Source organism: Grampus griseus (genome assembly GCF_964374135.1).
Source record: "Grampus griseus genome assembly, chromosome: 1".
In the NCBI taxonomy this organism is placed as follows: Eukaryota; Metazoa; Chordata; class Mammalia; order Artiodactyla; family Delphinidae; genus Grampus; species Grampus griseus.
The window spans coordinates 137,515,662-137,542,302 of record NC_139017.1 but is presented as its reverse complement, the minus strand read 5'-3'; the positions used below and the strand labels follow the sequence as shown (position 1 = coordinate 137,542,302).

At 50.1% G+C, this 26,641-nt stretch overlaps 1 protein-coding gene across 1 annotated transcript in view; it reads right to left on the bottom strand.

Moving 5' to 3' along the window:
* Nucleotides 1-5,823: 5,823 nt before the first annotated feature.
* Nucleotides 5,824-26,641, bottom strand: part of DHCR24 (24-dehydrocholesterol reductase) — a 35,227-nt gene continuing 14,409 nt past the window's right edge. Inside the window, exons 4-9 of the mRNA XM_082677020.1 lie at nucleotides 25,843-25,961; nucleotides 23,691-23,954; nucleotides 18,825-18,968; nucleotides 10,087-10,284; nucleotides 9,778-9,956; nucleotides 5,824-8,717 (exon numbers count right to left, since the gene is read on the bottom strand). Of these exons, the coding sequence (XP_082533146.1) occupies nucleotides 8,564-8,717; nucleotides 9,778-9,956; nucleotides 10,087-10,284; nucleotides 18,825-18,968; nucleotides 23,691-23,954; nucleotides 25,843-25,961 (1,058 nt within the window). The 3' untranslated portion in view covers nucleotides 5,824-8,563. The remainder of the gene's footprint in view (nucleotides 8,718-9,777; nucleotides 9,957-10,086; nucleotides 10,285-18,824; nucleotides 18,969-23,690; nucleotides 23,955-25,842; nucleotides 25,962-26,641) is intronic.

Sequence of the window (26,641 nt, the reverse complement as noted above, 5' to 3'; positions counted from 1 at the left end):
TTAAAGCTTCTGTTTCCTTATTTATTTTCATTTTGGATGATATGTCCTTTGGTGTAAGTGAGGTGGTAAAATCCCCCACTCTTATTGTTTACTGTCAATTTCCTCTTTTATAGCTGTTAGCAGTTGCCTTATGTATTGAGGTGATCCTATGTTGGGTGCATATATATTTACAATTATTATATCTTCTTCTTGGATTGATCCCTTGATCATTATGTAGTGTCCTTCCTTGTCTCTTGTAACATTCTTTATTTTAAAGTCTATTTTATCTGATATGAGTATAGCTACTCCAGCTTTCTTTTGATTTCCATTTGCATGGAATATCTTTTTCCATCCCCTCACTTTCAGTCTGTATGTGTCCCTAGGTCTGAAGTGGGTCTCTTGTGGACAGCATATATATGGGTCTTGTTTCTGTATCCATTCAGCAAGCCTGTCTCTTTTGGTTGGAACATTTCATCCATTCACGTTTAAGGTAATTATCGATATGTATGTTCCTATGACCATTTTCTTAATTGTTTTGGGTTTGTTTTTGTAGGTTCTTTTCTTCTCTTGTATTTCGCACTTAGAGAAGTTCCTTTAGCATTTGTTGTAGAGCTGGTTTGGTGGTGCTGGATTCTCTTAGCTTTTGCTTGTCTGTAAAGCTTTTGATTTCTCCATCGAATCTGAATGAAATCCTTGTTGGGTAGAGTCATCTTGGTTGTAGGTTCTTCCCTTTCATCACTTTAAGTATATCATGCCACTCCCTTCTGTCTTGTAGAGTTTCTGCTGAGAAATCAGCTGTTAACCTTATGGGAGTTCCCTTGTATGTTATTTGTTGTTTTTACCTTGCTGCTTTCAATAATTTTTCTTTGTCTTTAATTTTTTGCCAATTTGATTACTATGTGTCTCGGTGTGTTCTCCTTGGGTTTATCCTGTATGGGACTTGCTGCACTTCTTGGACTTGGGTGGCTACTTCCTTTCCCATGTTAGGGAAGTTTTCAACTATAATCTCTTCAAATATTTTCTCGGGTCCTTTCTCTCTCTCTTCTTCTTCTGGGACCCCTATATTGCGACTGTTGTTGCGTTTAATGTTGTCCCAGAGGTCTCTTAGGCTGCCTTCATTTCTTTTCATTCTTTTTTCTTTATTCTGTTCCACAGTAGTGAATTCCACCATCCTGTCTTCCAGGTCACTTATCCGTTCTTCTGCCTCAGTTATTCTGCTATTGATTTCTTCTAGTGTAGTTTTCATTTCAGTTATTTTATTGCTCATCTCTGTTTGGTTGTTCTTTAATTCTTCTAGGTCTTTGTTAAACATTTCTTGCATCTTCTCGATCTTTGCCTCCATTCTTTTTCCAAGGACCTGGATCATCTTCACTATCATTATTCTGAATTCTTTTTCTGGAAGGTTGCCTATCTCCACTTCATTTAGTTGTTTTTCTGGGGTTTTATCTTGTTCCTTCATCTGGTACATAGCCCTCTGCCTTTTCATCTTGTCTATCTTTCTGTGAATGTGGTTCCTGTTCCACAGGCTTCAGAATTGTAGTTCTTCTTGCTTCTGCTGTCTGCCCTCTGGTGGATGAGGCTATCTAAGAGGCTTGTGCAAGTTTCCTGATGGGAGGGACTGGTGGTGGATAGAGCTGACTGTTGCTCTGGTGGGCAGAGCTCAGTAAAACTTTAATCCTCTTGACTGTTGATGGGTGGGGCTGGGTTCCCTCCCTGTTGGTTGTTTGGCCTGAGGCAACCCAACACTGGAGCCTACCTGGGCTCTTTGGTGGGGCTAATGGCAGACTCTAGGAGGGCTCACACCAAGGAGTACTTCCCAGAGCTTCTGCTGCCAGTGTCCTTGTCCCCACGGTGAGCAACAGCCACCCCCCGCCTCTGCAGGAGACCCTCCAACACTAGCAGGTAGGTCTGGTTCAGTCTCCCCTGAGGTTACTGCTCCTTCCCCTGGGTCCTGATGTGCACACTACTTTGTGTGTGCCCTCCAAGAGTGGAGTATCTGTTTCCCCCAGTCCTGTCGAAGTCCTGCAATCAAATCCCACTAGCCTTCAAAGTCTGATTCTCTAGGAATTCCTCTTACCGTTGCCGGACCCCCAGATTCGGAGGCCTGACGTGGGGCTCAAAACCTTCACTCCAGTGGGTGGACTTCTGTGGTATAAGTGTTTTCCAGTCCATGAGTCACCCACCCAGCAGTTATGGGATTTGATTTTACTGTGATTGTGCCCCTCCTACCGTCTCATTGTGGCTTCTCGTTTGTCTTTGGAAGTGGGGTATCTTTTTTGGTGAGTTCCAGTGTCTTCCTGTCGATGATTGTCCAGCAGCTAGTTGTGATTCTGTTGTTTTCACAAGAGGGAGTGAGAGCTCGTCCTGCTACTCCACCATCTTGGTTCAGGCCCTTGACATTGTGGCTTTATTGTCAATAACCTTTTGATTTGTTCACTGTCGTACACATTTGCTTTTTATCTTAGTAGAGAAATTTCTGAAAATTATTAGAAATAGCCAAATTTTAGTATTTTTCTATTTTTATGTAACAACCTACCTTGATTTTGCTCATCCAAAACAATAATTCATCTTATTTGACTCAGTCCTGTGGAATCACTCATTTTCTCAACATTCAGTTCAACCTTTTACCCACTTGCCAATGCCTCTTTCCTACACTCCTTCTTGCTCTCATCCTGTCTTCCTAAAAACTTACTCCTAAGTATTTTATTAACAAGGAGGCATAATTGATGAAAAACAACTTAATGTTTTCCTTTCTGAAATTATTTGCATTTTAACCCTTACATTAACAAGATGGGACTCTAATGGAGGAATTGTAGGCATCCATCAGAAGGTTGGAGCAGATCCCTATAAGCAAATCCTATAAAGTGGTGCTTATTCTTCTTATTTTAAGGATTTGGGGGTATTACCCGCTCTGTTTACTCATCAGTTAAGCTGCAAATATGCTTGATATACCTCAAGTCCTTCATATGAGTCAAGGTGGCAAAACAGAGAGTTCGCAATTTCAGGCAGAGATTACCTGTTGTTGCAATGCTGGGATGCCTAGCACAGGGCCAAGCCTACAATGAATGCACAACTATCTGTCGTTTAACTGGTCAACCAAGATTGATTCAGGCTGTGGTCATTGATCCCTAGATTGCTGACTTTATTTGCTTTTACTGCCAATCCCTGCAATTCTGTTATAGATTATATGCAGGAGATGGTTGTGAGCTCTGTTCATGGTTCCTTCATATATAGAAGAATGAATGGTCTTACAAAATCAGGAACATGCCTAATCAGGCATGATCAATTATTAACTCCATTTCCAGCCCCTCTCCCCACCCTGGAGGATGTGGGTGGTGGTGGCAGGGGCTGAAATCATGGCTTGGCCTTTCTGGTGACCAGCCCCCATACAAGAGCAATCCAGGTGCTCACCCAGAGTCACCTCATTAGAACAAAAGACACCCCATTACCCAGGAAATTCCAAGAGATTTAGGAGTTCAGTGTCAGGAACCAGGAGTGTCTATCAGCTATCTATCTATCTATCTATCATCTATCATCTATCTATATCTCTATCTATAGATAGATATACATTTATATCTATATTTATTTATATTATCTTACAGTGCCCCATTTTTTTTTTTCTTTATCATTCCCTTGGATCTGCCCCCTAGGGAAACCCATGGGGAGGAGTATGATGGGCAGAGCAGGATTCAGCTATTTCTGGGTTCCTTGGCTCAACTATCTTCAAACCATCTGTCATCAGCAGTTCAGGCTGCTATAATAAATTACCACAGATTGCGTGGCTTATACAACAATTTATTTTGCATGGTTCTGGAGGCTGGGAAGTCCAAGATCAAGGTGCTGGAAGATCTGATGAGAGCCCTCTTCCTGGTCTGCAGATGGGCATCTTGTATCCTCACAAAGAGGGCTAGCTGTTTCATTTCTCTTCTTAGGACACCACTCCTATCATGAGGGTAATTACCCTCATGGCCTAATTACCTCCCAAAAGGCCCACCTCCCAATTCCATAACACTGTCAACATATGAATTTCAGGTCACAAACAGTCCATAGCATCAAAATACCACCTCCTAGAAATCAACAAAGCCTCCCCATCTTTCACAACCTGCAATGACTGCAGCGGTCCTACAGGATGAAACCTGTAGGCCATCTTAACACCAGGACATAGCTAGAAAACATGTTTTTGAAACACATCTACATTTAATTTGTGTAGTGTGTGTACGTGTGTGTGTGTGTGCATGCGTGTGTGATTTTTCTTATATAAGCCAAGTTTGGAGAACCAACTGTTGCAACTCTGGCATGAATGTTGGTGTCTGGACACTGCCCACAGTGCCCACAGGGTCTGGTGGGGCAAGACGGTTCCCTTGCAGAAGGAACTACTTTGGGTCAAAGCAGGACCCTCTGCTGATCCCTAGTGGCTTCCTTTCTGAGCTGAGTTCACGAAGAGATTCCTGACTCCCCACTATGTGTGGGGCTCAGCCAAGGGTCTCATTTCACTGTTTCTAGACCTGGAACTACGGTCTTAACTAGCTCGGGGTGAGGCTCTTGAAGCATTTTGATGTTTTAAGACTAATGAGTCTGCATCCTTGTTTAACTCGTTAATGGCCTCAGTGTGGCCTCCAAGCAAATCACTTGACCTTTCCTGAGCTTCGCTTTCCTCATCTGTAAAATGGGGATAAAAACTGACCTGCTTTTGTTACAGGACTGTGAGGATTAAAGAAAATATTGTATGTCGCATGCTATTCAAATGTAAGGTGATATTTCAGGTTTCAACTACAAAATCTGTTTTAAGGACATTAAAGGTTTCTCCTCCTTTAAGGAGAATTTACAAATCCTGATTTGTGAAACTGAACAATTGGAAAAAGAATTTCCTAAGGGGTTCCTCTCAAACAACTTTAGGATGGGACCCTGACATCACATATATTTTAGGAAAATGTCCATCATGAATATCTATGCATTTGCATAAAACTTTATTGCACTAAACTCAACCCATGTGTCTCTGTTCATTTAAGCCTGACGACCTGTAACAATTAGGGTGAGCTAAATTGCTCTAACAATTAGTCCTGAATATGCAGTGACTCAACTACAGTGAAAGTTTATTTCCAGTTCCCAGACCAGGCCTAAGTTCAGGTTGGTGGGCAGTTCTCCATACAGTGATCCAGGCACCTAGCTCCTTCCCCTTGTGACTCTGCTACCACCTATGGCCTGGTTGTCATCTGCGTCCAAATAACAGAAGAGCCAGGAGAACCTCACACAGGGCTTTACCACTTCTGCTCACAGTCTCCTAGAGCGACTCTAACCCAAGGGCCCGCCCATCTGAGGGCGAGGGAGGCTGGGAAATGTAGTCCAGTGGTGTGCTCAAAGGGAGGAAGGGGTTTTAGTGGACAGTTGGTGGTCTCTACCAGTGTGTAAATGAGGAAAGAGTCTCAATAGGATTAATTGATTTGCCAAACTTAGGTCATCCAAGTGACAAAGCCAGGACTGCGGCCCAGAGCTTCTGTCATGTCTGGTGCCTTAAAAAGCACAGCCCCACCTCGATCTGAGCCCCACCTCACCTGAACTCTTCTCACTGGTCTCCTAGCTTCCAAGTTTCTCCTTGTGCTCTGTTCTCCACCCTGCAGATAGGGGAATATTAACATCTACGCCAGATCATTGTGACGGTGACGGAAATTCAAAAACAGTTAAGAAAATCACCCTGGTTCCTCTGCCCTAACACACCTGTCCCTTCCCCCACGCCATCTTCTAGCCCTCGCGGGTTCAGAGGGAAATTGGAGCCTGCACTTGAGCCAGGAGTGCCTCTACGTTGGGGTCCCCAGAGCAAGAAATGATAAAGGCTACTTTCCAGATCACACTTTTATTCTTACAGAAGCGGGGGCCACACAGCCATAGGGACATGAAGTGTTCAGACAGTAGGCACAGCGCCTGCAGCTGCAGAGCCTGCTGGGGGGTGGGGGGGACCCAGGCCTTTTTCCGTGGTCCCCACGATTAAGGAAAAAACTAAAAATCACACAGCATTCACTGCCACCCCCATCCCCACCCATTCCCTCTCAGTAACAGCTAATTAGATTATGCATCCTTCCAGCCAAAGAAACTGGCTAGAATCCGGATTTTACAGAAAACCTTCATGCAGAGAAACTCAGCGTTCCGGAAGGGAGAGGCCTCTTCTTATACTTTCCACACACGCTGCCCCACTCCCGCCACGTGCCAAGTTTAATTCCACCTGAAACCACCATCTGGATGGGTAGTGACGAGACTGGCTACAAGAGCGAGCTGGTCACTCAGCTCAACATGCTTGGAAGACTGCCCCTTTCTAGGCAAGATATCACAGAAGCGAAACACTAACCTGAGGCTGGTGTGATCCCCAGACCCTCCCTCCCTTCTGAGCCCCGGGTTCCGAGTGAGGGCTGCGAAGGGCAGGATTTTGCTTTGTAGGACTGAGGATAACAGAAGCTGCTGGCATCTCTGGCCACACTCCCAGGGGCCCAGGGACGGAGGCCCCACTGGTGAAAGGATGGGACCTTATCTGTGGGGCTAACCTAGCTCGGGCTCGCCATTCCTCTACAGTAAGTAGGATCATCAGTTTAGCGCCGAGCGGGAAGCCCACGGGCCCACTAGGAGAGCTAATGCCAGTATTCACGTGCTTTGCATACAAGCGAGAAAATGAGGTTTCTTATTTTTTTCTTACGCCCCCTCCAGAGGCCAAATGGGGAAGAGTGGTTCCTCTGCCATCTGAGTGTCCTGAACGCGCCCAGAACTCCCAGGACCGCGCCGAGACGCTACAGCGTGCCAAGCCCAGGCAGGATGAGCGAGCCTCGGCAGCCAAAGCACGGCTCTGGGAGGATCCTGGCAACCTGTGGTGACAAGACTGACACTTCCGTGCAGGCCATGGCTGCGCCTTTCTGAAAAGATGAGAGCGGGCCTTGGGCTGAAGGAAGGACCTTAAAGGGGAGACAACCCCCAAGCGTCCACTTGGATCATTTGTTTTTCCTCTGACTATCCACACAAGAGGCTTTTCATGGGGTCTGCAGTCGTGGTGTTTAAGACAGCTCTGCGCTCCTACAGCAGAAGGGCCTCAGGTGGTCTTGTGTGCGCTGATGTGACAGATGAGGAAACTACAGCTCAGAGGGACAAATGACTTGCCCACGGGTGCAGAGCTCGTGAGGAACACAGCAAGGAATGAAACCCAGGCCTCCTGGCTCCTGGTGCAGTGGTCTCTCTCCCTCTCTCTCTCCCAAAATGTCACTGCCTGGCACAGTTCACTTAATTCCAGCTTCCCTTACACAATTCCCTCTCAGATTCTGGGTTTTCAGCGGAGGCTGGGCAGTTCTTAAGACAGAGCTGCACAAACAACCAAGCTCTACTAGGCGGGCAGGGACCTGGGAAGGTTTCCTTCCCTCTGGAACGGAAATGGAGCTAACTTTTCTCTGAGCTTAGGATTTGTAAGGCACTAAAATTAACTACAGTTGGGGGTCGGGGGAGAAAGAAAAAAAGGGGGAGATGAGTGGTTGGAGAAATCAAGTTGATGCTGTTTTCTTTCAGCCCCGCAGTGAGGAACCCCACGAAGCCGAGTGACGGCGGGCTCCATTTTCCTGCTTGGCGCGGTCCCACCCCCCCCCCAACTCCCACCCCTACTGCAGAGCAGAGGACACAGCCCCACCATGGCAAAGCGGGTTCTGGGAACAAGAGCCATGGAGGGTGGACAGGCAAGAATGAGCCCACGTCCTCTGGATTCAATTCAGAGCAGAGACCGCTCACCCAGCCTGGGCAGGTGTCCCAGGCCTGGGCCTGGCCAGGATTCAACCCTGAAGTGTCTTCTCCAAGGACACAGTCCCCTCTGAGTGGACTTGGGCAACGGCTGCAGTGGGCCTGCAAGCCTGAGCGTGAAGGAGGAAGGGGCAAGGCGCCACCGAGCACGGCAGGGAGAACTTTGGAATCAGACCTGGCTTTGGCACAGCACATCTTGGGCCCGCCCGCCCCATCTGTTGCCCTCCCAAGACCCCAGGGATGGAGAGGAACCTTCCTTCCTTCCCTCCGCGAGGAGGTCTTGCAGCTGACAAGTGATGGCAGCGCAACTCGAGGGCACCCCCTTCAGCCAAACCCGAGCCCAGGTGACCTAACATGGAGCCTTCCCGGACTCAACCACTGAATCCAAAGCACTTAGTCCGACGTGACGCTGAGTGGGAAGCCGTGCTAACAGCAGCTGCCGCTTCTCCGGCACCTCTGCTGCGACAGGCGCTTGACTTAGATGACAGTAGCAGGAAGACGGCATTACCCCCTTTCAACAGGTGAGGAACAGGGCTCAGAGTGGCTGAGTGACTCAGAGTCACACAGCTCATGAGTGGCAGAACTGGGAACTAGACTCGGGTCTGTCTGACTCCAAATCTCACGTCCTGGCCACTCTGCTTGGCTGCCCCTGGAGGCTGGGAGCAAGTGTCGGGGCTGCCTGGGTGGGGTTTCTGGGGGGGTTTCTTTCTGAAAGTGTGGATCTGGCAGAGCAGCCAAGCTTGAGTGGAGGGAAGATAGATGCCTTCTGGCCCTGGGGACAGGGTCCGCCCTCGCGTCCGCCTCCTTCCGGGTGGGCTCCGGCTCAATGCCTGGCAGCCTTGCAGATCTTGTCATAGACCTCCGGGAAGGCGTCCTGGCAGCCGAGCTGTTTCCGCAGCCTATGGTACAGGGAGCCGTCAAACATCTCCCAGAACTCCTCCCGGTCCATGTAGCAGTCGGCATACAGCATCTGGAACCTGCAGCGCATACACAAGGGTGAGGACTCGGGGACGGGGGTCAGAGGGGTAGGGAGGGGAAAGGGGAGCAAAGAACCCCAGCCATCCCTAATGCGCCCCTCACGCACCGCCTGCTCTGCAGGGCAGGACGCGCTTTTGGAGGATTTCTCTTGTTTAATCCCCCTAATGAGCTAGTGGTTGGGGCTGGTGCAGGAATTCTTATCCCCATTTTACAGACGGGGAGTCTGGGCTCAGGGCTTTAAGTGGCAGTGGAGGCAGAGTCAGGAGAAGAATGCAGGGCACTGCATGCCCGTCTCCCCGATATGCTCACCAGGCTGCTTTCTCTCTCTTTTTTGACGGTCAGTAAACTGCACATAAGGAAAGTGTACAACTTGAAGCTACAAGGATATATGGCACAACACAGGGAATATAGCCAATATTTTATCATAACTATAAATAGAGTATGACCTTTAAAAATTGTGAATCACTAAATTGTACACCTGTAACATAATATTGTATAGCAACTATGCTTCAATAACATAAATAAATAAAATAAGCAAAAAAATTTTTTTAATAAATTAAAAAACAAGAAATGTACGGCTTGATAAGTTTGACGTCTGTCTGTAACCTTGAAACTGTCACCTCAGTCCAGGTAACGGCCATATCCATCACCCCCAAACTTTCTTCATGCCCCGAATTCCCCTGTGTTGTCTGTCCGTCACCCTCCACAATGCCAGGCAGAACTGCCTTCTGTCACCATGGGTTCATCTGCATTTCCCAGAATTTTATACAAATAAAAAATATATATCTAAATAGAATCATACAGTACTCTTTTTTCCTGGCTTCTTTCCGTCAGCATAATTATTTTGAGATTCGTCCACATGGATTTTGCACGTCCACGGTTTGTTCCAGGACGTTTCTGAGCAATGCTCTGTCCAGGCCTCTGTGTGGCTTTCGTGGTCCTGAGTCCCCCCCGCTCCTCAGCTTTGGCCTCCAACCTGGAGTGGGAGCCCCTGGACACGTCTAAAGCACCCCCATCAGTGCTCTGTGGCTGACGGCCACACTCTGGGCACTCGCTCACCCGTGCACACTTCGGACGAACTTCTCCAACTGCCTCATGCAGGACCGGGCTTCAAAGTGCTTCACGCGCGGCTCCCCGTAGGCACCAATGTCGACGTAGAGCTCGGCCTCGTTTCCCTTGGGGTGCACCAGGCCCGGCTGGCTGGGCAGGATGAATGGGCACAGCCAGATGGGGTAGACCTGGGGGGCCAGGGAGGGCGTGTTGGTGCTTTTCCTCCCCCAGGAGGCAGGCTCTGCAGCACTCCCCTCTCTCTGCTGCTCACACGCCACCCTCACCCCGCGTCCCCGCTGAGCTCCCGGCCCGGCTCACGTGGATGTCGCTGTGGAAGGTGTGCAGGGCCTGCGGCAGGCATTTCATGGGCACCAGCATGTCCTGCACCACGTGGTGCTGCTCGTACAGCTTGCGCAGCGTCTCGCCCTGGGTCAGCTTCAGGAGGGAGATCTTGGGAGGCACCATCCAACCAAAGAGGTAGCGGAAGACGGGGTTGTTGCCAAAGGGGATGATGTCCTAAAAGACAAGGGTTGGGGATGGAGAGAAGGAACTCAGCAGGGCCCAGTGTCCCCACGTGCCAGGGGCTGGGTCCTCCTCTGGTACTGGACAGAAATGTGACGGGTCCACTCCTATCTGGGGGGGCGTGGTGGTACCCAGCCGGATCTGGGTTTGATTCCCAGCTCCGGCATTTATCAGCTATGATGTTGATCTTGGGCTGGGGACTTAACCTCCCTGAGCTCAGTTTCCTGATCTGCAAAATGGGGCTTGTGAGAATGAATGGTAAGATACCAAATGGAAGGCACTCAGCCCACTGCCTGAAGCAAAATGACAACGAAGCTATCGTTGCTGTTCTAGTTGCTGAGGGCAGTGTGGCCGGCACAGTGCAGGCACTCCATAAATGTTTGAGAATGCCGTTGAATGGCAAGAGGGATGGATACTCAGAGAGCTTAAGCAATTTCCCTAAGGTCACACCGCCAGAGACGGCTCCCACCGAGGTGGGGAAGGTCTCGCTCAGGTTCAACGATGAGCCCTTCGCTTTACAGCATATCCTGAGAGGACTTCTCTGACGCCCCTATTAAAATGTCACTGCTTCCCACCCCTCCACACACACAAACAGCAAATTCTTGCTCACCTGTCAAGGCCAAGCTACCTTCAATCCTAGGCAGAGCTAGCCACTTTCTCTTGTTCCTGTGGCCCTGCACAGTGCGACCCCGCCTGCCTCCCCCAAGCTGGCCTCTTGGGAAACCCCCCTGAGCAGGGCTGTCCTTACTCTTCCACTCCTCAAACCTCCACAAGGGAGGAGCCCCCCATTCACGATCGTCCTCCCTGCCCCCAGTCTGCCGTCTTCCCGAGGGCTGCCAGCGTGCACCTGACACCCCATCCTCATAGCTCCTGGGCCCTCGAAGCCAAGGACATTCCTTCATTCGTTAGACAATGACGAGGTGCCTGTGTGCTCAGGTGCCAGGTTCTGTGCTGGGTGCTGGGGATACCCAGATCATTGAGACGTGGTCCCTGACCTCAGGTGTGAAGAGCTGCAACAGAGAGATGCAGAGGCAGCTCATAAAAGGGTCCACGTCAGACTAGGGTCAGTGGGGGCTGCCCAAAGAAGCCCCCATGCTAAGCTTCAGAGGCTGCATGACTCTTCCTCTCCCCTCCCCTCCCCTGGAATCATCTCCTCTGATCACCAGCCCACTCCCATGAGGGAGGGAGGGGCCCGTCTGCTCTCTTCTCTGTTAGATTCCGGCTCCTACACCAGTTCCTGGCTCACAACAGGAGCTCAGGAAATAGCGTGGCTTTTATTGTTCCCTTGGTTGTCCTTGGAAAAGCCACACAGGCCCATAGCAGAAATCCCCCCTCAAAGGCTAAGCCCTGATCCCATTTCCCTCACAGCCCTGACCACTCATCATTCCTCCTCCATCCCAATCTCTTTCCCCTCCACAAAGGCAACCATTCTTAGGAATTATTTGTGTACCCTTCTAGAGACATTCGATGCACAGACAAGTCCGTGGGCTTAAGAAAAACACAAGTCGCAAATGGCAGCGTCTACTAGCCTCCTGCGTATCACTGTATCCTGGGTGTCAGCACACAGAGCGCTACTGCATTCTTTGTCCTGGATGCCTGACACTGTACAGACAGACCTCGTTTTATTGCACTTCTGATCTGTGATCAGTGATCTTTGATGTCACTACTCTGACTTGCTGACGGCTCAGATAATGGTTAGCATTTTTTAGCAATAAAGTATTTTTAAATTAAGGTATGCCCTTTTTTTTTAGACATAATGCTAGTACCCACTTAATAGACCACACTATAGTGTAAACATAACATTTATATGCGGTGGGACAACACTGTAAAGCAATTATAGTCTAATAAAGATATTAAATTAAAAAAATATATATATATATATATGCACTGGGAAACCAAAAAATTCGTGTAACTCACTTTATTGTGATATTTGCTTTACTGCAGTGGTCTGGAACCCAACATGCAATATCTCCAAGGTCACCCTTCACGGAGTGGGGCTGCAAAGTCCTAGCCCCCTGGCCTCAAGGTGGGACAGCCCTGGAGGGCCATCCAGCCCCAGAGCTCCCTGTGGGTTGGCTGAGGTCTTTGTTGTGGCTGCCTGACACCTCCGCTTTTCCCTCTGCCCGGCCCTGCTTCCCTTTCCTCTCGCAGTTGAGGATCGCCAGAGTTCTCCTGAACAAACTTCCTGTGCGCACATCTTGGTAGTAAAACACCCATCCTTCCAGATTCTTCCTTTAACTTCAGGCAGTACAGGCTAGAGTTTAACAGCACAAAAATAGAAGACAGACCTCATTTTGAAACCTAGCTCTGTGGTTTTAAAACCCATCCAGGAGTTCTCTGCTACTCCTTTCTTCAAGAGGTGGAGCTTAATTCCCCCCTCCTTGGGTGTGGGCCAGACTTGGTGACTCGCTCTAATAAGAGAGTATGGTGGGAGTGGTGAGGTGACAAGACTGCATCACGGAAAGCACTGAGGACCCCTCCTTGGTCTCTCTCTTGGATCACCTGCTCTGGGGGAAGCCAGCTGCCCTGCTGTGAGGACACTTGAGCAGCCCAGGTGGCAAGGAACGGAGGCCTCTTGTCAACAGCCACGTGAGGGACCCTTCCAGGAAGCAGATTCTCCAGCCCCACTAGAGCCTCCAGCACACCAGCCCTGCCGACACCTGACTGCAGCCCTGAGCCAGAAACACCCACACCATCGCTCTCCAATCCCTGAGCCTCGAAACTGGGCAGTTGTTTTAATCCTCACAATTTGGGGTTAATTCATTATGCAGCAATAGATAACCAATACACTCTTATCTCTTACTGAGTTGTGTTACTCTGGATAACCTAAACCAGTTTCTTCATCTGTTAAGTGGAAACAGCACTAGGACCTACCCTCACAGGGCTGTTAGGAAGACGGAGAGAATGCATGTAAAGTGTCTGGCCTAAGAACTAACATGTAAGGAGTGATTCATGTTAATTGCTGGCCCCTCTTTCCTTTCCTGTCTTAAATATCCCTGCTCTTGACAAAACCACACCTCCCACATCCTTAACACTGCTCCTGGCAGGGATAAAGAGGGACTCGGGGGTCTTCTGCCTTTGGCAAAACTTTCCACCAAACGTTCTGGGCCTGGACACTGCTCAAAGGAGGACTAACAGGGATGGGGGAAGCCCAGGGCTCCCCAGGCCTTGATGAAGCCTCTGCTGCCCACTCCTCCATCCCTTACCACTGCCCCGTCACATCCTGCCTGAGAGACCTAGCCCACGATTAGAAGTGACCTGACACCTCCTCCTAGGAGACCACCAGGTGTAATTCCTTCATGCCTGACATCCCGATTTATCTCAGTCACGGTGGACTTTTGGGTGCCTCCCACTAGCACCCTTGATGTGCTACAGCGATGCAATGTCTTTTAACCTGACCCTACTGGCCGCTGTCCCCCCATCTTCCAAACCCCTCCCCTGTGCTCTCTCATGGTCTAAACAGCAGCAACTCCCCTCCATCCTCAAGCTCTTCTCTCGACCGTGTCGTGTCCTCTCCTTGCTCTTAGCTGGAACCTGGCTGGCCCCTGCAGCCCTCCGAGGCGGTATCATTTTCTCTCCATGACCATCTGGGGTAGACGGAGGGGAGGTTGGCTCCTCATTACTGCTTCTAGGTCTCTGCCCCTCCCATTCCCTGAAAACCCTCAGCAGCTTTGCAGCCACCTGCCCATCATCTCCACCCCCATCATCTCCCTCGTTCCCAGATCACTACCACCTTCTTCAACACTCATCTTATCACTGATGTGATTTAATATCCACCTCTATGATCTTTCCCACGCCCCAGCCTCCTCTCTGTCCTCCAGCGATCTTACCTTCCACCTGGCCTCTGCCCTGACTCTCATGTCACACTCCAGAGCAGGGGATGACGAACTACAGCCCGTGGGAGTCGGTCTGCAAGCGGATCCAGCCTGCTGGCCAAATCTGGCCCCTGCCTGTGTTTATACATAGTATCACTGGAGCACAGCCATGCACGTTTGTTTGTGCACTGCCTGTGGCTGCTTCTGCGCTACAAGGGCAGCGCTGAGCAGCTGTGACAGGACGTATGACCCGCAGAACCTAAAGCTTTTGCTGTTTGGCCCTTTAAGAAAGTTTGCTGACCTCTCGATGTTGTCCTATTGTCTGTATTCATTGCCTCTGCTGACTTGGAAAAAGAAAAAGCACGTCAGAGCTGTGAGCTGAGTTTATTCAGTGTCTCACCGACTATAGCCTGGGAGACCCGCTCTCCAACAGCTCTGAGAAACCTTCCGAAGAGGTAAAGGCCAGAGCAGTATGTACGTGATTTTGGGGAAGCGTACATGTAATCAGGCACTGGTCTCGGTCGAAGGCTGTTGCTAGTTATGAGGAGCAGCCGTCTTCTTAATGGTTTTGGTACTTTTCTAAGTATGGGAAGATCCAAGAATTTGGGTTCATAAAATTTTCTCCTCAAAATATCTACCTAACTGAAGGCTGTCTTTATCTGCCAGTTTTCCCATAGCACAGAGTGCCTCATTACTGACCTTTGCCCTGAATTCCTTTCAGGGGGTGTTGACGGCAAGGCCTAATGACTTCATTCCTGCAGAACTGGATGGTAGGCAACATTCTTCATTTGGCATCTCCATAGTTTCAACTCCAAGCGTTCGCCCTCTGGCCACCACTAACTCTCCTTCCTGCCGCCCATGCCCTCCAGTGCTCTGACGTCAATTCTTCACCCCAAGGGGCACCCAGGCCACCGTATCAGTCCCTTCAGCCCCGCACATCCTCACTGCCCTGCCTCAGCTGGCTCGGATTTCATCCCGATCATGTCCTGGCTTTTCCAACCCTGCCCCACTTGTCATACTCATTTGCAAAACCTCAACCGTGGTTAAATCTAACTTTCTCCCTATGCTGTACCCCGTCCACAGAGCTGAACGTGTGAAAATCCACAACCACCAGGGCTGGTCTCACTGTAAACTCGTGGTCATGAATCTTTGGCAGGCCCAGTGCTGCCCAGCAATCCTATGACATTTCCCCAGTTAATTCATTCCCACTCTCCAAGGGACAATTTCCCATCTCCTCTCTCCTCAGTCCTTCAACAACCCCTCACCCCTCATCTCAGCTAAAATCCTTGCTTCCTATCTCACTGAGAAAACAGAAGAACTCCCACACCCTCCCACCACCAAATGGTCCTCCTGTTTGTAGCAACTGTTCCATTAACACTTCCTCCCTCCTGTCCAGTGGGTGAATCTCCGTGCTCTCACCTAAAGGCAACCTCTCCACCTGAGCACAGGATCCATCCATCCTCAAGGTTCACCCTGTGAGCACACCCTCTCCCCTGCACTGCCAGCACGTCAACATGCAGTAACCTCTCCCTTCTTGAAAGTCACACATGGACTTCCCTGGCGGTCCAGTGGTTAACACTCTGCACTTCCACTGCAGGGGGCACGGGTTTGATCCCTGGTTGGGGAACCAAGATCCCATGTGCCGTGCGGCGCAGCCAAAAAAAAAAATCAAAATAAAAAATAAAACAGTCACACAAAATATTTCCTCTCGATCCTGCATCCCCCTCTGGCTCCCACCCTACTTTGCTGCTTTCCCTTATACTGAGCCTTCTCAGATTTCCATTTTCACTGTCTCCACTTCCCTGTCTCTGTTTTCTCTCGAACCCACGTCAGGCTTTCAGCCCCATGGCTCAAGGTCATGAGTGATCTTCTCACGACTAAGACCAGGGGTCGATGCTTTGTCGTCATCTCACGCAGGGGCATTTGACACAGCTGTTCATCTTCCTTCTTGACACGCTGTCCTCAGGTAGCTTCCGGGATGCCAGTCCTCCTGGGTTTCTCCTCCCCTCGGGCTGACGGCGTCTTCTCCTCTCCTGGCTGCTTCCTCCTCCCTCAACTTGCAGGGCTTGGCTCTGGGACTTCTCTTCTCTAACCTCCCTCACTCATCTAGTCTCACGGTGTTAATTAACATTTCTCTGCTGATGATACCCACAGTGATATGGATTTCTTCGACCTCTGCCCCGAAGATCTGACATATGTGCCAGCTGCCCACTCAATGTCCCACCTGGATGTCTGAAAAGCATCTCACGCTGACATGTCCCAAACCAAACTTCTGATTTTCCTTCCCAGACCCCTCCCCCATGTTGTCCATAGCAGTCAATGGCACCTGGGGTCACCCAGTTGCTTGGGTCCCTAACCTTGGAATCACACCCAAGGGCAATCTGTGGGAAATCCCGTTGGTTGGTTCAACCTTCACAGCACCTCCCAGATCTGAGACCCCTTTCCTCCTCCACCGCTACCACCCCGGACGACACAATCTTCTTTCTTCCGCTCTCCCACTCCTGCCACCTCCACCCCATCCACTCTCCACCTAGCTGTCAAAATTATCCTTTTAAAACAAACATCAGGTCACGTCACTTTTCTGCACCAAGTCCTCCACTGGCTTCCTTACCACACAAGGTAAAACATAAAGTCCTCCCCGACCTACAAGGACCCACATGATCTAGGCCATGGCTGCTCTCTGACAGCATTCTCCACCATAGGTCTAGCTCAAGGGCCTTCTTGCTGTCTTCAGAAACACGCAGCCTTGCTGTGACAACCTGCACCTTGCTGTGATGCAAAAGAATGGAGCTGGACCCCCACCTCACACCATATACAAAACTTAACTTTAATGGATCAAGAACCTACATATAAGAGCTAAAACCATAAAGCTTTTAGAAGATAAGGCAGGAAGAAATCTTCGTGACTTTGGGATTTAGCAATGGATTCTTAGATACAACACTAAAAGCACGAGTAACTAAAGAAAAAATAGGTCAACTGGACTTCAACAAAACCAAAAACTTTTGTGAATCAAAAGACATTATCGGGACTTCCCTGGCGGTCCAGTGGTTAAGACTTCACCTTCCAATACAGGGGGTGTGGGTTCCATCCCTGGTCGGGGAGTAAGATCCCACATGCCCCACGGCCAAACAACCGAAACAGAAGCAATACTGTAACAAATTCAATAAAGACTTTAAGAATGGTCCACATCAAAAAAAATCTAAAAAAAAAAAAAGACACTATCAAGGAAGTGAAAGACAACCTACAGATTGAGAGGAAATATTTGCAAATCATGTATTTGATAAGGGTCTATATCTAGAATATATATAGAACTCTTACAACTCAACAACAAAGATCAATAACTCAATTAAAATTGGGCAAAGGATCTGAACAGACACTTCTCCAAGAACTATCCAAATGGCCAACAGGCACATGGAAGGATACTGAACATCGCTAGTCATTAGGAAAATGCAAATCAAAATCACAGTGCGATTCCACTTCTTACCCACTAGGATAGCTATCGCAAAAAACCAGAAAACAACAAGTGCTGGCGAGAATGTAGAGAAACTGGAACCTACACATGCTGCTGTTGAGAATATAAAATGGCTCAGCCACCATGGAAAACGTCTGGCGGTTCCTCAATAGGTTACACACGGAATCATCACACGACCCAGCAGTTCCACTCCTAGGCGTGTATCCTCCAAAACTGAAAACTAGTACCCAAATTCTTGTACGTGAATGTTTGCAGCAGCACCGTTCACAATGCCGACAGGTGGAAACAACTCAAACGTCCACCAGCAGGTGAGTGGAAAAACAAACTGTGGTCCAGCCACACGATGGAGAATTATTCAGCCACGAAAAGGAATGATGTGCTGATACATGCTCCAGCGTGGATGAACCTTGAAAACAGGCTTAGTGAAAGAAGCCGGGCACAAAAGGCCACATGGTGTATGATTCCATTTAAATAAAATGTCTAGAATAGGTAAATCCACAGAGACAGAATGCAAGACTGATGGTTGCCAGAGTCTGGGGAAAGGGAATGGGGAGTAACTGCTTAACGGGTGCAGGATTTCCTCTTAGGGCGATGAAAATATTTTGAAACTAGATATAGTGGACACACAACATCATGAATGTACCAAAATACCACTGAACTGTACGCGTTAAAATGTTTGATTTTATGTTTTCACTTCAATTAAAAAAAAGAAATAAAAAGCTACCCACTCAGCCCATCTGAGGACCTGTGCTCTGGCTCCTCCTCTGCCTGGCGTGTCCTCCCTATGTTCAGGTCCCGCTCACAAGGCATCTCCTGAGAGGCCTTCCCTGGCCACTTATTTAAAACGTCACTGTTCCCCATCGCTCATCACACAACAGCAAATTCCTGCTCACACGTCAAGGCCACGCTTGACAGCTACCTCCAGCCCTGGGCAGGACCAGCCACTTCCTCTTCTCAGGCCGCAGTCTGTCTGCTCGGCTGGGCTACAGCTCCTCAAGGACAGAACAGGTCTGTGCTCCCCAAAGCACGGGGCCCCGCGCCCCACCTTCTGGCACAGGCAAGTGTGTGGGGAGAGCCCGCTGCTTTAAGGCAAGGGGGCCGCTCCTGAAGAAGGAAGCACTGTGCTGCTGGGTAAGAGGCTGTTCTGGTCCCTAGGACAAAGCCACTCTTTTCCCCCAAGGGAGGGGAAACCATCCTGGTTGCCAGCCTGGCCAGGAGCCAGGACTACCAGGAAATCCTAGCCTCACCTGGAGCTCCCAGAAGATGCTGCGCGTGTGGCGGTGGTAGTAGTGTCTCAAGGGGATGTACTCCAGGCCCTCGCGCTTTGTCTTCAGGTAGTTCTCCACGTGCTTGAAGAACCAGGGCTTGTAGTAGTTGCCAATGCTATTCAGCTGCAATGACAGAGGGCACTGTGTCAGGCCACAGGCAAGCCCCAAAGCCATCGGGGCGTAACAGTGATACCCGGCTTCTGTTCAGCACTCCTGGCCTCTCCAGAGCTCTTTCATGTCTAGTATTGCCTTGGAGGCTCTTGAAAGCCGGGCGAGGTTACTAAGCAGAGCCGGCATTCTCTAGCAGAGAGAGCAGAAGCTCACAGAGGTTAAGTGGTGAGCCCTGGGCCCAACAGCGAACTCCTGACAGGCTCGAGAGCTCAGCCTGCTACTCCTCCTCGGTGAGAGAACTGAAGTGCCGACGTCTGTCGCCGTCGGCCACAGTGCAGCGCTCCATACAGGCGTGTTCCTCCCCACCTCCCTCCCACGAGGCCAGCGTCGGCACGAACACGGCGCATGGGTCATCCTCCCCACTGGGTCCCACAGCCGACAGCATTAACTGACCACATTGCTCTCCCTGCTGCCCTGGACCAAGCTCCACATCCTCTGGCCACAGCGCTCCCCCCCACGCAGCCACCATCAACGGAGGAAGCTCACAGTAAAGCTACCGTCTTCCCTGGCACTGGGCCCCGTGGTCTCCAAGCCTAAATCATATATTTAGCTGGTGTTTTCTTCAGCCCTAAATGGTTCAGGACTCTATCTACTGTGTGCCCTGGGATGACTTAGCTTCTCTGAGCCTCAGCTTCCTCACCCATGAAAGGAACTGTGGGCCGATGCTTTTGAGACAGGCAGGCAGCAACCCGGAAGGGTCATGGGCTTCAGGTTGGGCGGCTGAGGCCAGACCCTGGCTGTCACCCACTAGCTGTGTGACCTGGCGCAGGACACTCTGAGCTTGTTTCTTCATGTGTAAAATGGCAATAAAAATAAATACTTTGTGGGAGATCTCTGTGACTATTAGAAATTACATACACACACACTGCAGACGCTCGGGCCCATGTCATACCAGCTTCTCTTAGGGTGGGAGAGGCACCCGAGTTTTATGCGGCAGGTGAGATCACACCCAGCAAAGGGACAGGAGGAAGCAGAGAGTGGAGGCCGCGTAGGAGAGGTAGAATGTTGCCAGGGGACCATCAGGGAGGGAAAGACAGGAGCAGAGGCAAGAAGTAAGCAAGCCCAGGGTGGCTGGAGAATAATCGCAGCACGGGCTAAGCGCCCACACTCCAGGGAGGCAGGACCAGCACCCGAGTATCCACTCTTTGTCCCCTCCATGACTTTGCATACATTCATTATCTCTTCCATGACCTTGCACACATTCCTTCTTTATCTCCTCCACGACCTTGCACAGCAGGGCTGTCCCTGCTTCACTAACCAGGAGAAAGAATCATCAAGGTTGAAGGGACTACCCGAGGTCACAAGGCTGGCAAGAAGCAAGGACTCAAGCACATTCCATGTTGCAAAAGAAGGCCAAGGTGGACGGCAGAGAACCTTGAATGGTGGGTTCTGGAATGTGGGCATTATTAAAAAAAAAAAAAAAAAAACTATTAATTTTTTTCCTGATTCTAAAAGCAACGTACGCTCCTTGTGAAAACTTCAGACACTGCAGTAATGTGTAACCTGAGAGATGCCCCTGCAGCCTCACCCTCCAGAGGGAACTACTAAAAACCGATGTGTATTCATTAGGTTTTATTTTCACACACACACAGATTTATATAAATGGGACTGCCGTGTGCCTACTGTTTACTGATCTGCTGTCTCCACTTATAATGCACTAGGCTGACCCTGGCAGGTTATTTAGCCTCTCTGAGCCTCATTTTCAGTACAGGCAAAATGGTTAGAGAGACTACAAGAGATAAGGCAGGAAGAGCCGAGCACAGGGCCTGCCCACAGCAGGGGCACAGTATTCAGTTCCCGGCCCTCTCACTGCACCCAGCCCCTCAGCAGCTCCCTCCACCCTGGAGCCAGGCAACCTCTGCCCTCCACCTCTGGCAGCCAACACTTGCAGCCCATCGGGGGGTCACTGCTGTGTGCAGGTCACTCTGCTGCTAGGCCACTCTGCAGTGGGGAAACCAGGCCACAAAGTACCAAGAACCGGGCTAAAGAGCCTGCCTGTCCAAGTCAGTTAGAGCGTGGAAAGTGCGGGGCAGGGCAGAAGTCACCATAGGCTGGCCTCCACCTGCGAATGCAAAGGGGAGTCAGATCCAACAGGAACAGAGCAGCTTGATCTAACCCCAGGTGGACCTGGTCACACACCGGCAGAGGCACCAGCTGCGTGAACCCGAGACTCGGGGGTACCTGCACTCCTGGTGTTCATGGACTCATCGGTAACTCTTTGTGCCAGAGAAGCCCGGGACATGATAAAGAACCTGGATGGTACGTCTCTCCTGGGGCACACGGCGGCCGTGGCAGCCAAGAGGCGGCAGGAGTTCCAGTTCCAGCCCAGGCACTTAGATAACAAGCCACTTCCTATCTCTGGGCTCCCCTGTAAAACGGGGGTGGCTCCCTTCCCCCAGGGCGGACAGTGCCTGGGCACGCAGGGACAAACGCCCGAGCAGCCTGCCGAACAGGCATGTTTGGGAGAAATGCTCTTCAGATGAAACACGCACATGCCTCTGGCACCCATCACTCTCCCCCGGCCCCAGGCCCCGTTTTCATCCGGCATCGTGGGAACACTTTGCAAAAGTCTATGGCCCGAGGCCCGGCCCCTCTGCCACCGATACCAGGCAAGCCTCTGGGGAAAACCTTGGTCTTCCTGGGAAATAAGGGAACTGGTCAGAGTGTTCAAACGATTTAAAAGCTGTACAATCCCTTTTGCCCAACTGCAACCTTAGGTGATACCTAATACATCAAAGAGATGACTTTCAGTACAAAGGGGGTGGTGATACCCCTTGGTCCCGGCCCTTAGCTTATCACCACTGGCAGCCTCCAGAGGAACATCTCAGACGAGGTGGAAAACCTCTGGACGAGGCCTCCTTGCCGGGTGACTAGGTTCAGAGTGACACACTGCCTGGCCTTTGGCCCGACCTGAGCTCAGGCAGAGCCAGGGCCCGGGGACACCAGAACATTTGGGCTCAGTGTCTGAAGCCCCACTCCTTCTCCAGGATCTCCATCCTCCAGTGCTCACTAGTGTCCCATAAAGAATGGTGCTCGATCAAAGTCTGCAGATGATGACAAATTCTAGAAGCTGGTATGGCGGGAAATAAACACCCAACCAGGAGTCAGAGACCCGAACTTAAATCTGCCCCATGCTTGCCGTGGGTCTTCAGAGGAGCCTCTTTCCCCTTCTGGGCCTCCGTTCCTTATTTGGAGAGGGAATTGTATCAGATGATTTTTGAGTCCTTTTGGATTTTAAAATGCTTTAAGTATATAGGGATAGATCAAGAGCCTTAAAAGTGCCTATCCTTTGTTGTACTAATTCTACTTGAAGGTATTATTCAAATTATAGACAAAAGATGTCCACTGCTACATTAATTAAAATAATGAAAACCAGGGTACCACTTTAATTTCCAACTATGGGGCAGTGGTTTAGTAGAGGATAGGGCATTTGCTCACTGCAATGTTTCTGCAGTCATTAAACATGAAGGTAATGTAACGATATGTAGAAATGCTTATCGCACTAAACCAGAAACTACAAATTTGAACTGGTGATCACAGCTGAAGACAAACAAACCGAAACACTGTGCAAAGAGATGGTAACCTTGAAAGTACCTGAGAACTGCAAAATAAGACGAGCTACTATTTTTAACCCTATCAGATTGGCAAAAATGAAAGAGTGATGCTATCCAGCACTGGCAAGAACGTGGGGGAAAGGTATTCTCACACACCACTGCGTCGCTGGAAGTGGACAGAAGCACACATTTCTGGCGGGTCACTGGTCATGTCTATCAATATTTAATATATTCAAACCCCTGGGTCAGGCATTCCTTTTTTTGGACTCAATCCTACAGAAATGCATGTACAAGAGGCCAAGGATAGATGCGAGAGACTCTTCAATGCAATATTATTTGTAAGAGCAAAACATTTTAAGCAAAATAAATGCTCATCGGGAAGCAATGAGTTAGGCTAATTACAGGCAACAACAGAAAGCACGGGATAAAACGAGGGCACGGGCATGTACACACGCGTACACGCGCATGCACACGCACAGGCCTTGAAGAGTGCAGTGTTACAAGTGGTTACCCTGGGAGCATGCTTGGGTGAAGAGATGCACTTTAACTTTTTCTTTATATATTTCAACATTGTTGTACTACTTTTGTAAAAGCTTTAAAAACATCTGTGCATCGAAAGGAGAGGAAATAAATCTATCAAACACATTAGCAAGAGCCGGATTGGGTCATATTTATAGGTGGAGTCTCTTCTTTCCTTTTACTTTGGTACACTTTCCCAGCCTCTCATAATAAGCACAAATCCTTTCTCAATGGAGAAAGAACGGCTATTAAACATTACACAGTGTACGCTGAAGGGGTGTGAACCTGAGGCATCAAATCAATCACTCAAATCTTGGCTTTGTCGTCTTGTGGAAGTTTACATGGCCTCTTGGAGCCTTGGTTTCTTCATCTATAAAATGGGGTTACTGTGAGGATCAAAGATTACGCCTATCAAGAGACACACACGTTACCTGGCAGATGGTAGGGGCAGAGTAAATGGATACTTTGGTCACAGCCTAAGATGGTGGACTACAGATCCAGCCCAGGTGGGCTGACCCAGGTCGCAGCCTCAAAGAGCAGGGTTAGGGTGGGGAATCAGGCTCTATCCCAGCCCATCCAGGCCCTCCTCCTCTGGGCCTACCTTGCCAGGCTCGGCCTCATCCGTCATGACACCCGTCATGATTACAGCTTCCTCCAGGGAGTAGAGCAGCCCTTCCACGAAGTGGTTCTCCTGCCGCTGGGACTCACGGGTGAACCTGTCACAGATGGCCTCCAGGCCGCACACCGGCTCAAACCGCAGCTTGACGTACTTCTTGGCGGGGATGATGCGGATTTCGGCGGCCACCAGGAAGCCCAGGGTCCCGCAGGACCAGGGCACAGCGTAGAACAGGTCCGAGTTTTCCGACTGTGAGGCGGAGTGGACACATGCTGAATGTTTGACCCCCAAACCCCGCGCTGCAGCGAGTCATCAGCGGGGCGCAGAGGACCCGGGGCCTGCGCTAAATCCCTGTCCTGGCACTATCTGTGTCAACCTGAACAAGGACCTCGCAACTGCACTTTCTGGGCCTCAGTCCTCCCCCTGCAGCTTCAGCATGACATTTGACCTTACACTGTCCTCTGTACCAGGGATGCTCAGGGAGAGTGCCTCCTCTCTCCTCCACCTGGGCACAGCCCCTGGACCACAGGCTACCCAGGAAGAGGCCAGGACCAGCTCTGCCCAGAGTCCTAAAATGAGGGACCAAGGGCCAGGGGTCCCAGGCCAGGCTAGAGAGAGATGAACCCTTAATGAGGGTCAAGGTAGCCAGGGGACATTAAAATGGGCCATTACTGAAACTTACAAAGCCTTTTCCATTCCATTAGCTGTGAATCCGCCCCTCCCCAACCACAGTCCAGGGAGAGCATTAACGTTCCTGCTTGAGTGGGTAAGGAGAGGGAGGCTCCAAGAGGTGACAATGGCTCACCCAAGGCTTCCCCCCAATTCAGTGCAGCAATGTCGGGCTCAGGCAAGGCCGCCTGACACCTGATCCAGCGATCCTCCTTCTAACCTCATGATTTTCTTGTTTTGGTATTTGTCTTGGAGACAAACAACTTTTCATCTGGCTGTTCTAAGGCAGCTTCTTTGATTCTAATAAAGCTCCTTGTGAAGAAGTCTAGCCTTGTCCAGGCTTTATGGAGAGGACAGTCCTGTGTGGTCTCTGCTCACGCTGAACGCCCTTGGCACTGGTGTGGTGGGTGCAGCGAGGTGGTGGGGTGAGGACCATGCTGGAGCAGGGGAGCTCTGCAGCAGGCTGGCAGAAGTCTCTGCAACAGCAGACATGGGCCACCCGATGCCCATCTGGGCCACCGCCTGATCACACTGTCAGCTCATAGCAGTAATAAGCAGGTGTCTGCCGCACACCCGGCTCTGTGCTAGGAGCTTAACATACGGCATCTACGTTCTCCTCCTGACAACGCATTTGCCAGATTAGGAAACGGGACCTCAGAGAAGGGAAGTAATTCATGAATGCCTGTCTCCTTTCTCTGCTCATAATAAACAGGTTAGAAGGCAGGGCCCAGCGAGCGTTTCGGGAAACGAGCTGAACTGGTGTGAATCCTGAAAGAGGTCTATCTCGTCCAGACCAGAGCTCTCAAGCCTGGAGTCCTGCCCTGGACTCTGTGAGGCCAACAACTCTGGTGGCTCTCAGAAACATTCACTTCTAAAGGATCACTCTCCCAGGGGCTCCTTAGATATGCTCAGTGAGATCCGAGTTTATTTAAAGTTTCAATCTGTCCTGCTCCGTAACTGTTTGCATCCTACTTTGGGCCGTGGAATTGCCTTTTATTTCTCCAAAACAGCCCCTCTTATTACTGTTGGTTACACCTCACCACTGGCATAGAATGTTGATGCTTGGGACTGACTTCAAGACAGTATGGTGACATGAATTGCTAAGGGCATTGACTTGGGAGCCTGATAAGCTGGGTTTGAATCCCAGCCGTGTGGGATTTACTAGCTGTGTGATCTTGGGCAAGTTTATTCACCTCTCTGTGCTTTAGTTTACTATCTGTAAAATGTGTCTAATAATAGTACCCACCTCATAAAGTTGTTTAACAATTAAATGCCTTAATATACATGAGGCATTTACAACAGTATCTGAACACATATCAGGGGCTACATAAATCTCTGTTATTATTATGGATACAGACCCAGACTGGACAGGTGTATTTGAAACGAAGCACCCCCAGGGGAGCCACCTCCCAGGGGTCCTTAATGCCCAGAGCAGGCTGGTGGGGGCATCCCCTATCTCTGAACTCACCGGTGTGCATCGCACAAAGCTGCCATCGGCCAGGACCAGCTCATAGGCAGTGCAGATGTGCTGGAACAGGCCATACTTGTGGGATGAAGACTCGATGCCTGTGCCCATGATCAATCCCCCTGCAGAGACATGTGCATTAGCCAGGCAGAGCTGGAAGGGGGTCGGGGAGAGCTGGGAAAAGGACACCTTGCTGGAGCTGGGGAAACTCAGAGCATGAAGGAGGCATGACAGGGCTGGCAGATCTTAGGGGAGATTTCCCATCTCTATGGATGTAGAGGGCAGGAGAGAGAAGGAGGGCCTAAGATGTGGGCATGAGGGCTTGCTTAGAGGTGGAAGATGGGTGGGAGACCCCGTCAAGGGCGCTCACGCCATCATCTCTGGCCAGACACAACCTAGAAACCTGTGCATTCATTTCAACAGGGACACTGATGAAAGAAGGGTTGGTTGGGTGGGGGAAGCCGTGTCCCTTGGGAACAGTTAAAGGACCTGAAGGTGTTTCCCCTGGAGAAGAAAGGCTCTGGGACCTTGAATCCTATAGAAGGAGAGACGACTTATTCTGTGTGTTCCATGGGGCAGAAAGGGAGCAATGGATGCAAGTCACAGGGAAGTAGGTTCCAAACAGCGATTGAAAAGTGCATTCTGATAACATAAGCTGTTCAGACATGGACTGACAGGCAGTGAGTGCCCTGTCTTTGGTGCTGGACGAGCAGACAGGGTGACATCTGTCACAGATGGGACAGTGGTGACTCCTGGACCTGATGGAAGGTGGGCCGAGGTTCCTCAGCTCTGACGCTAGGAC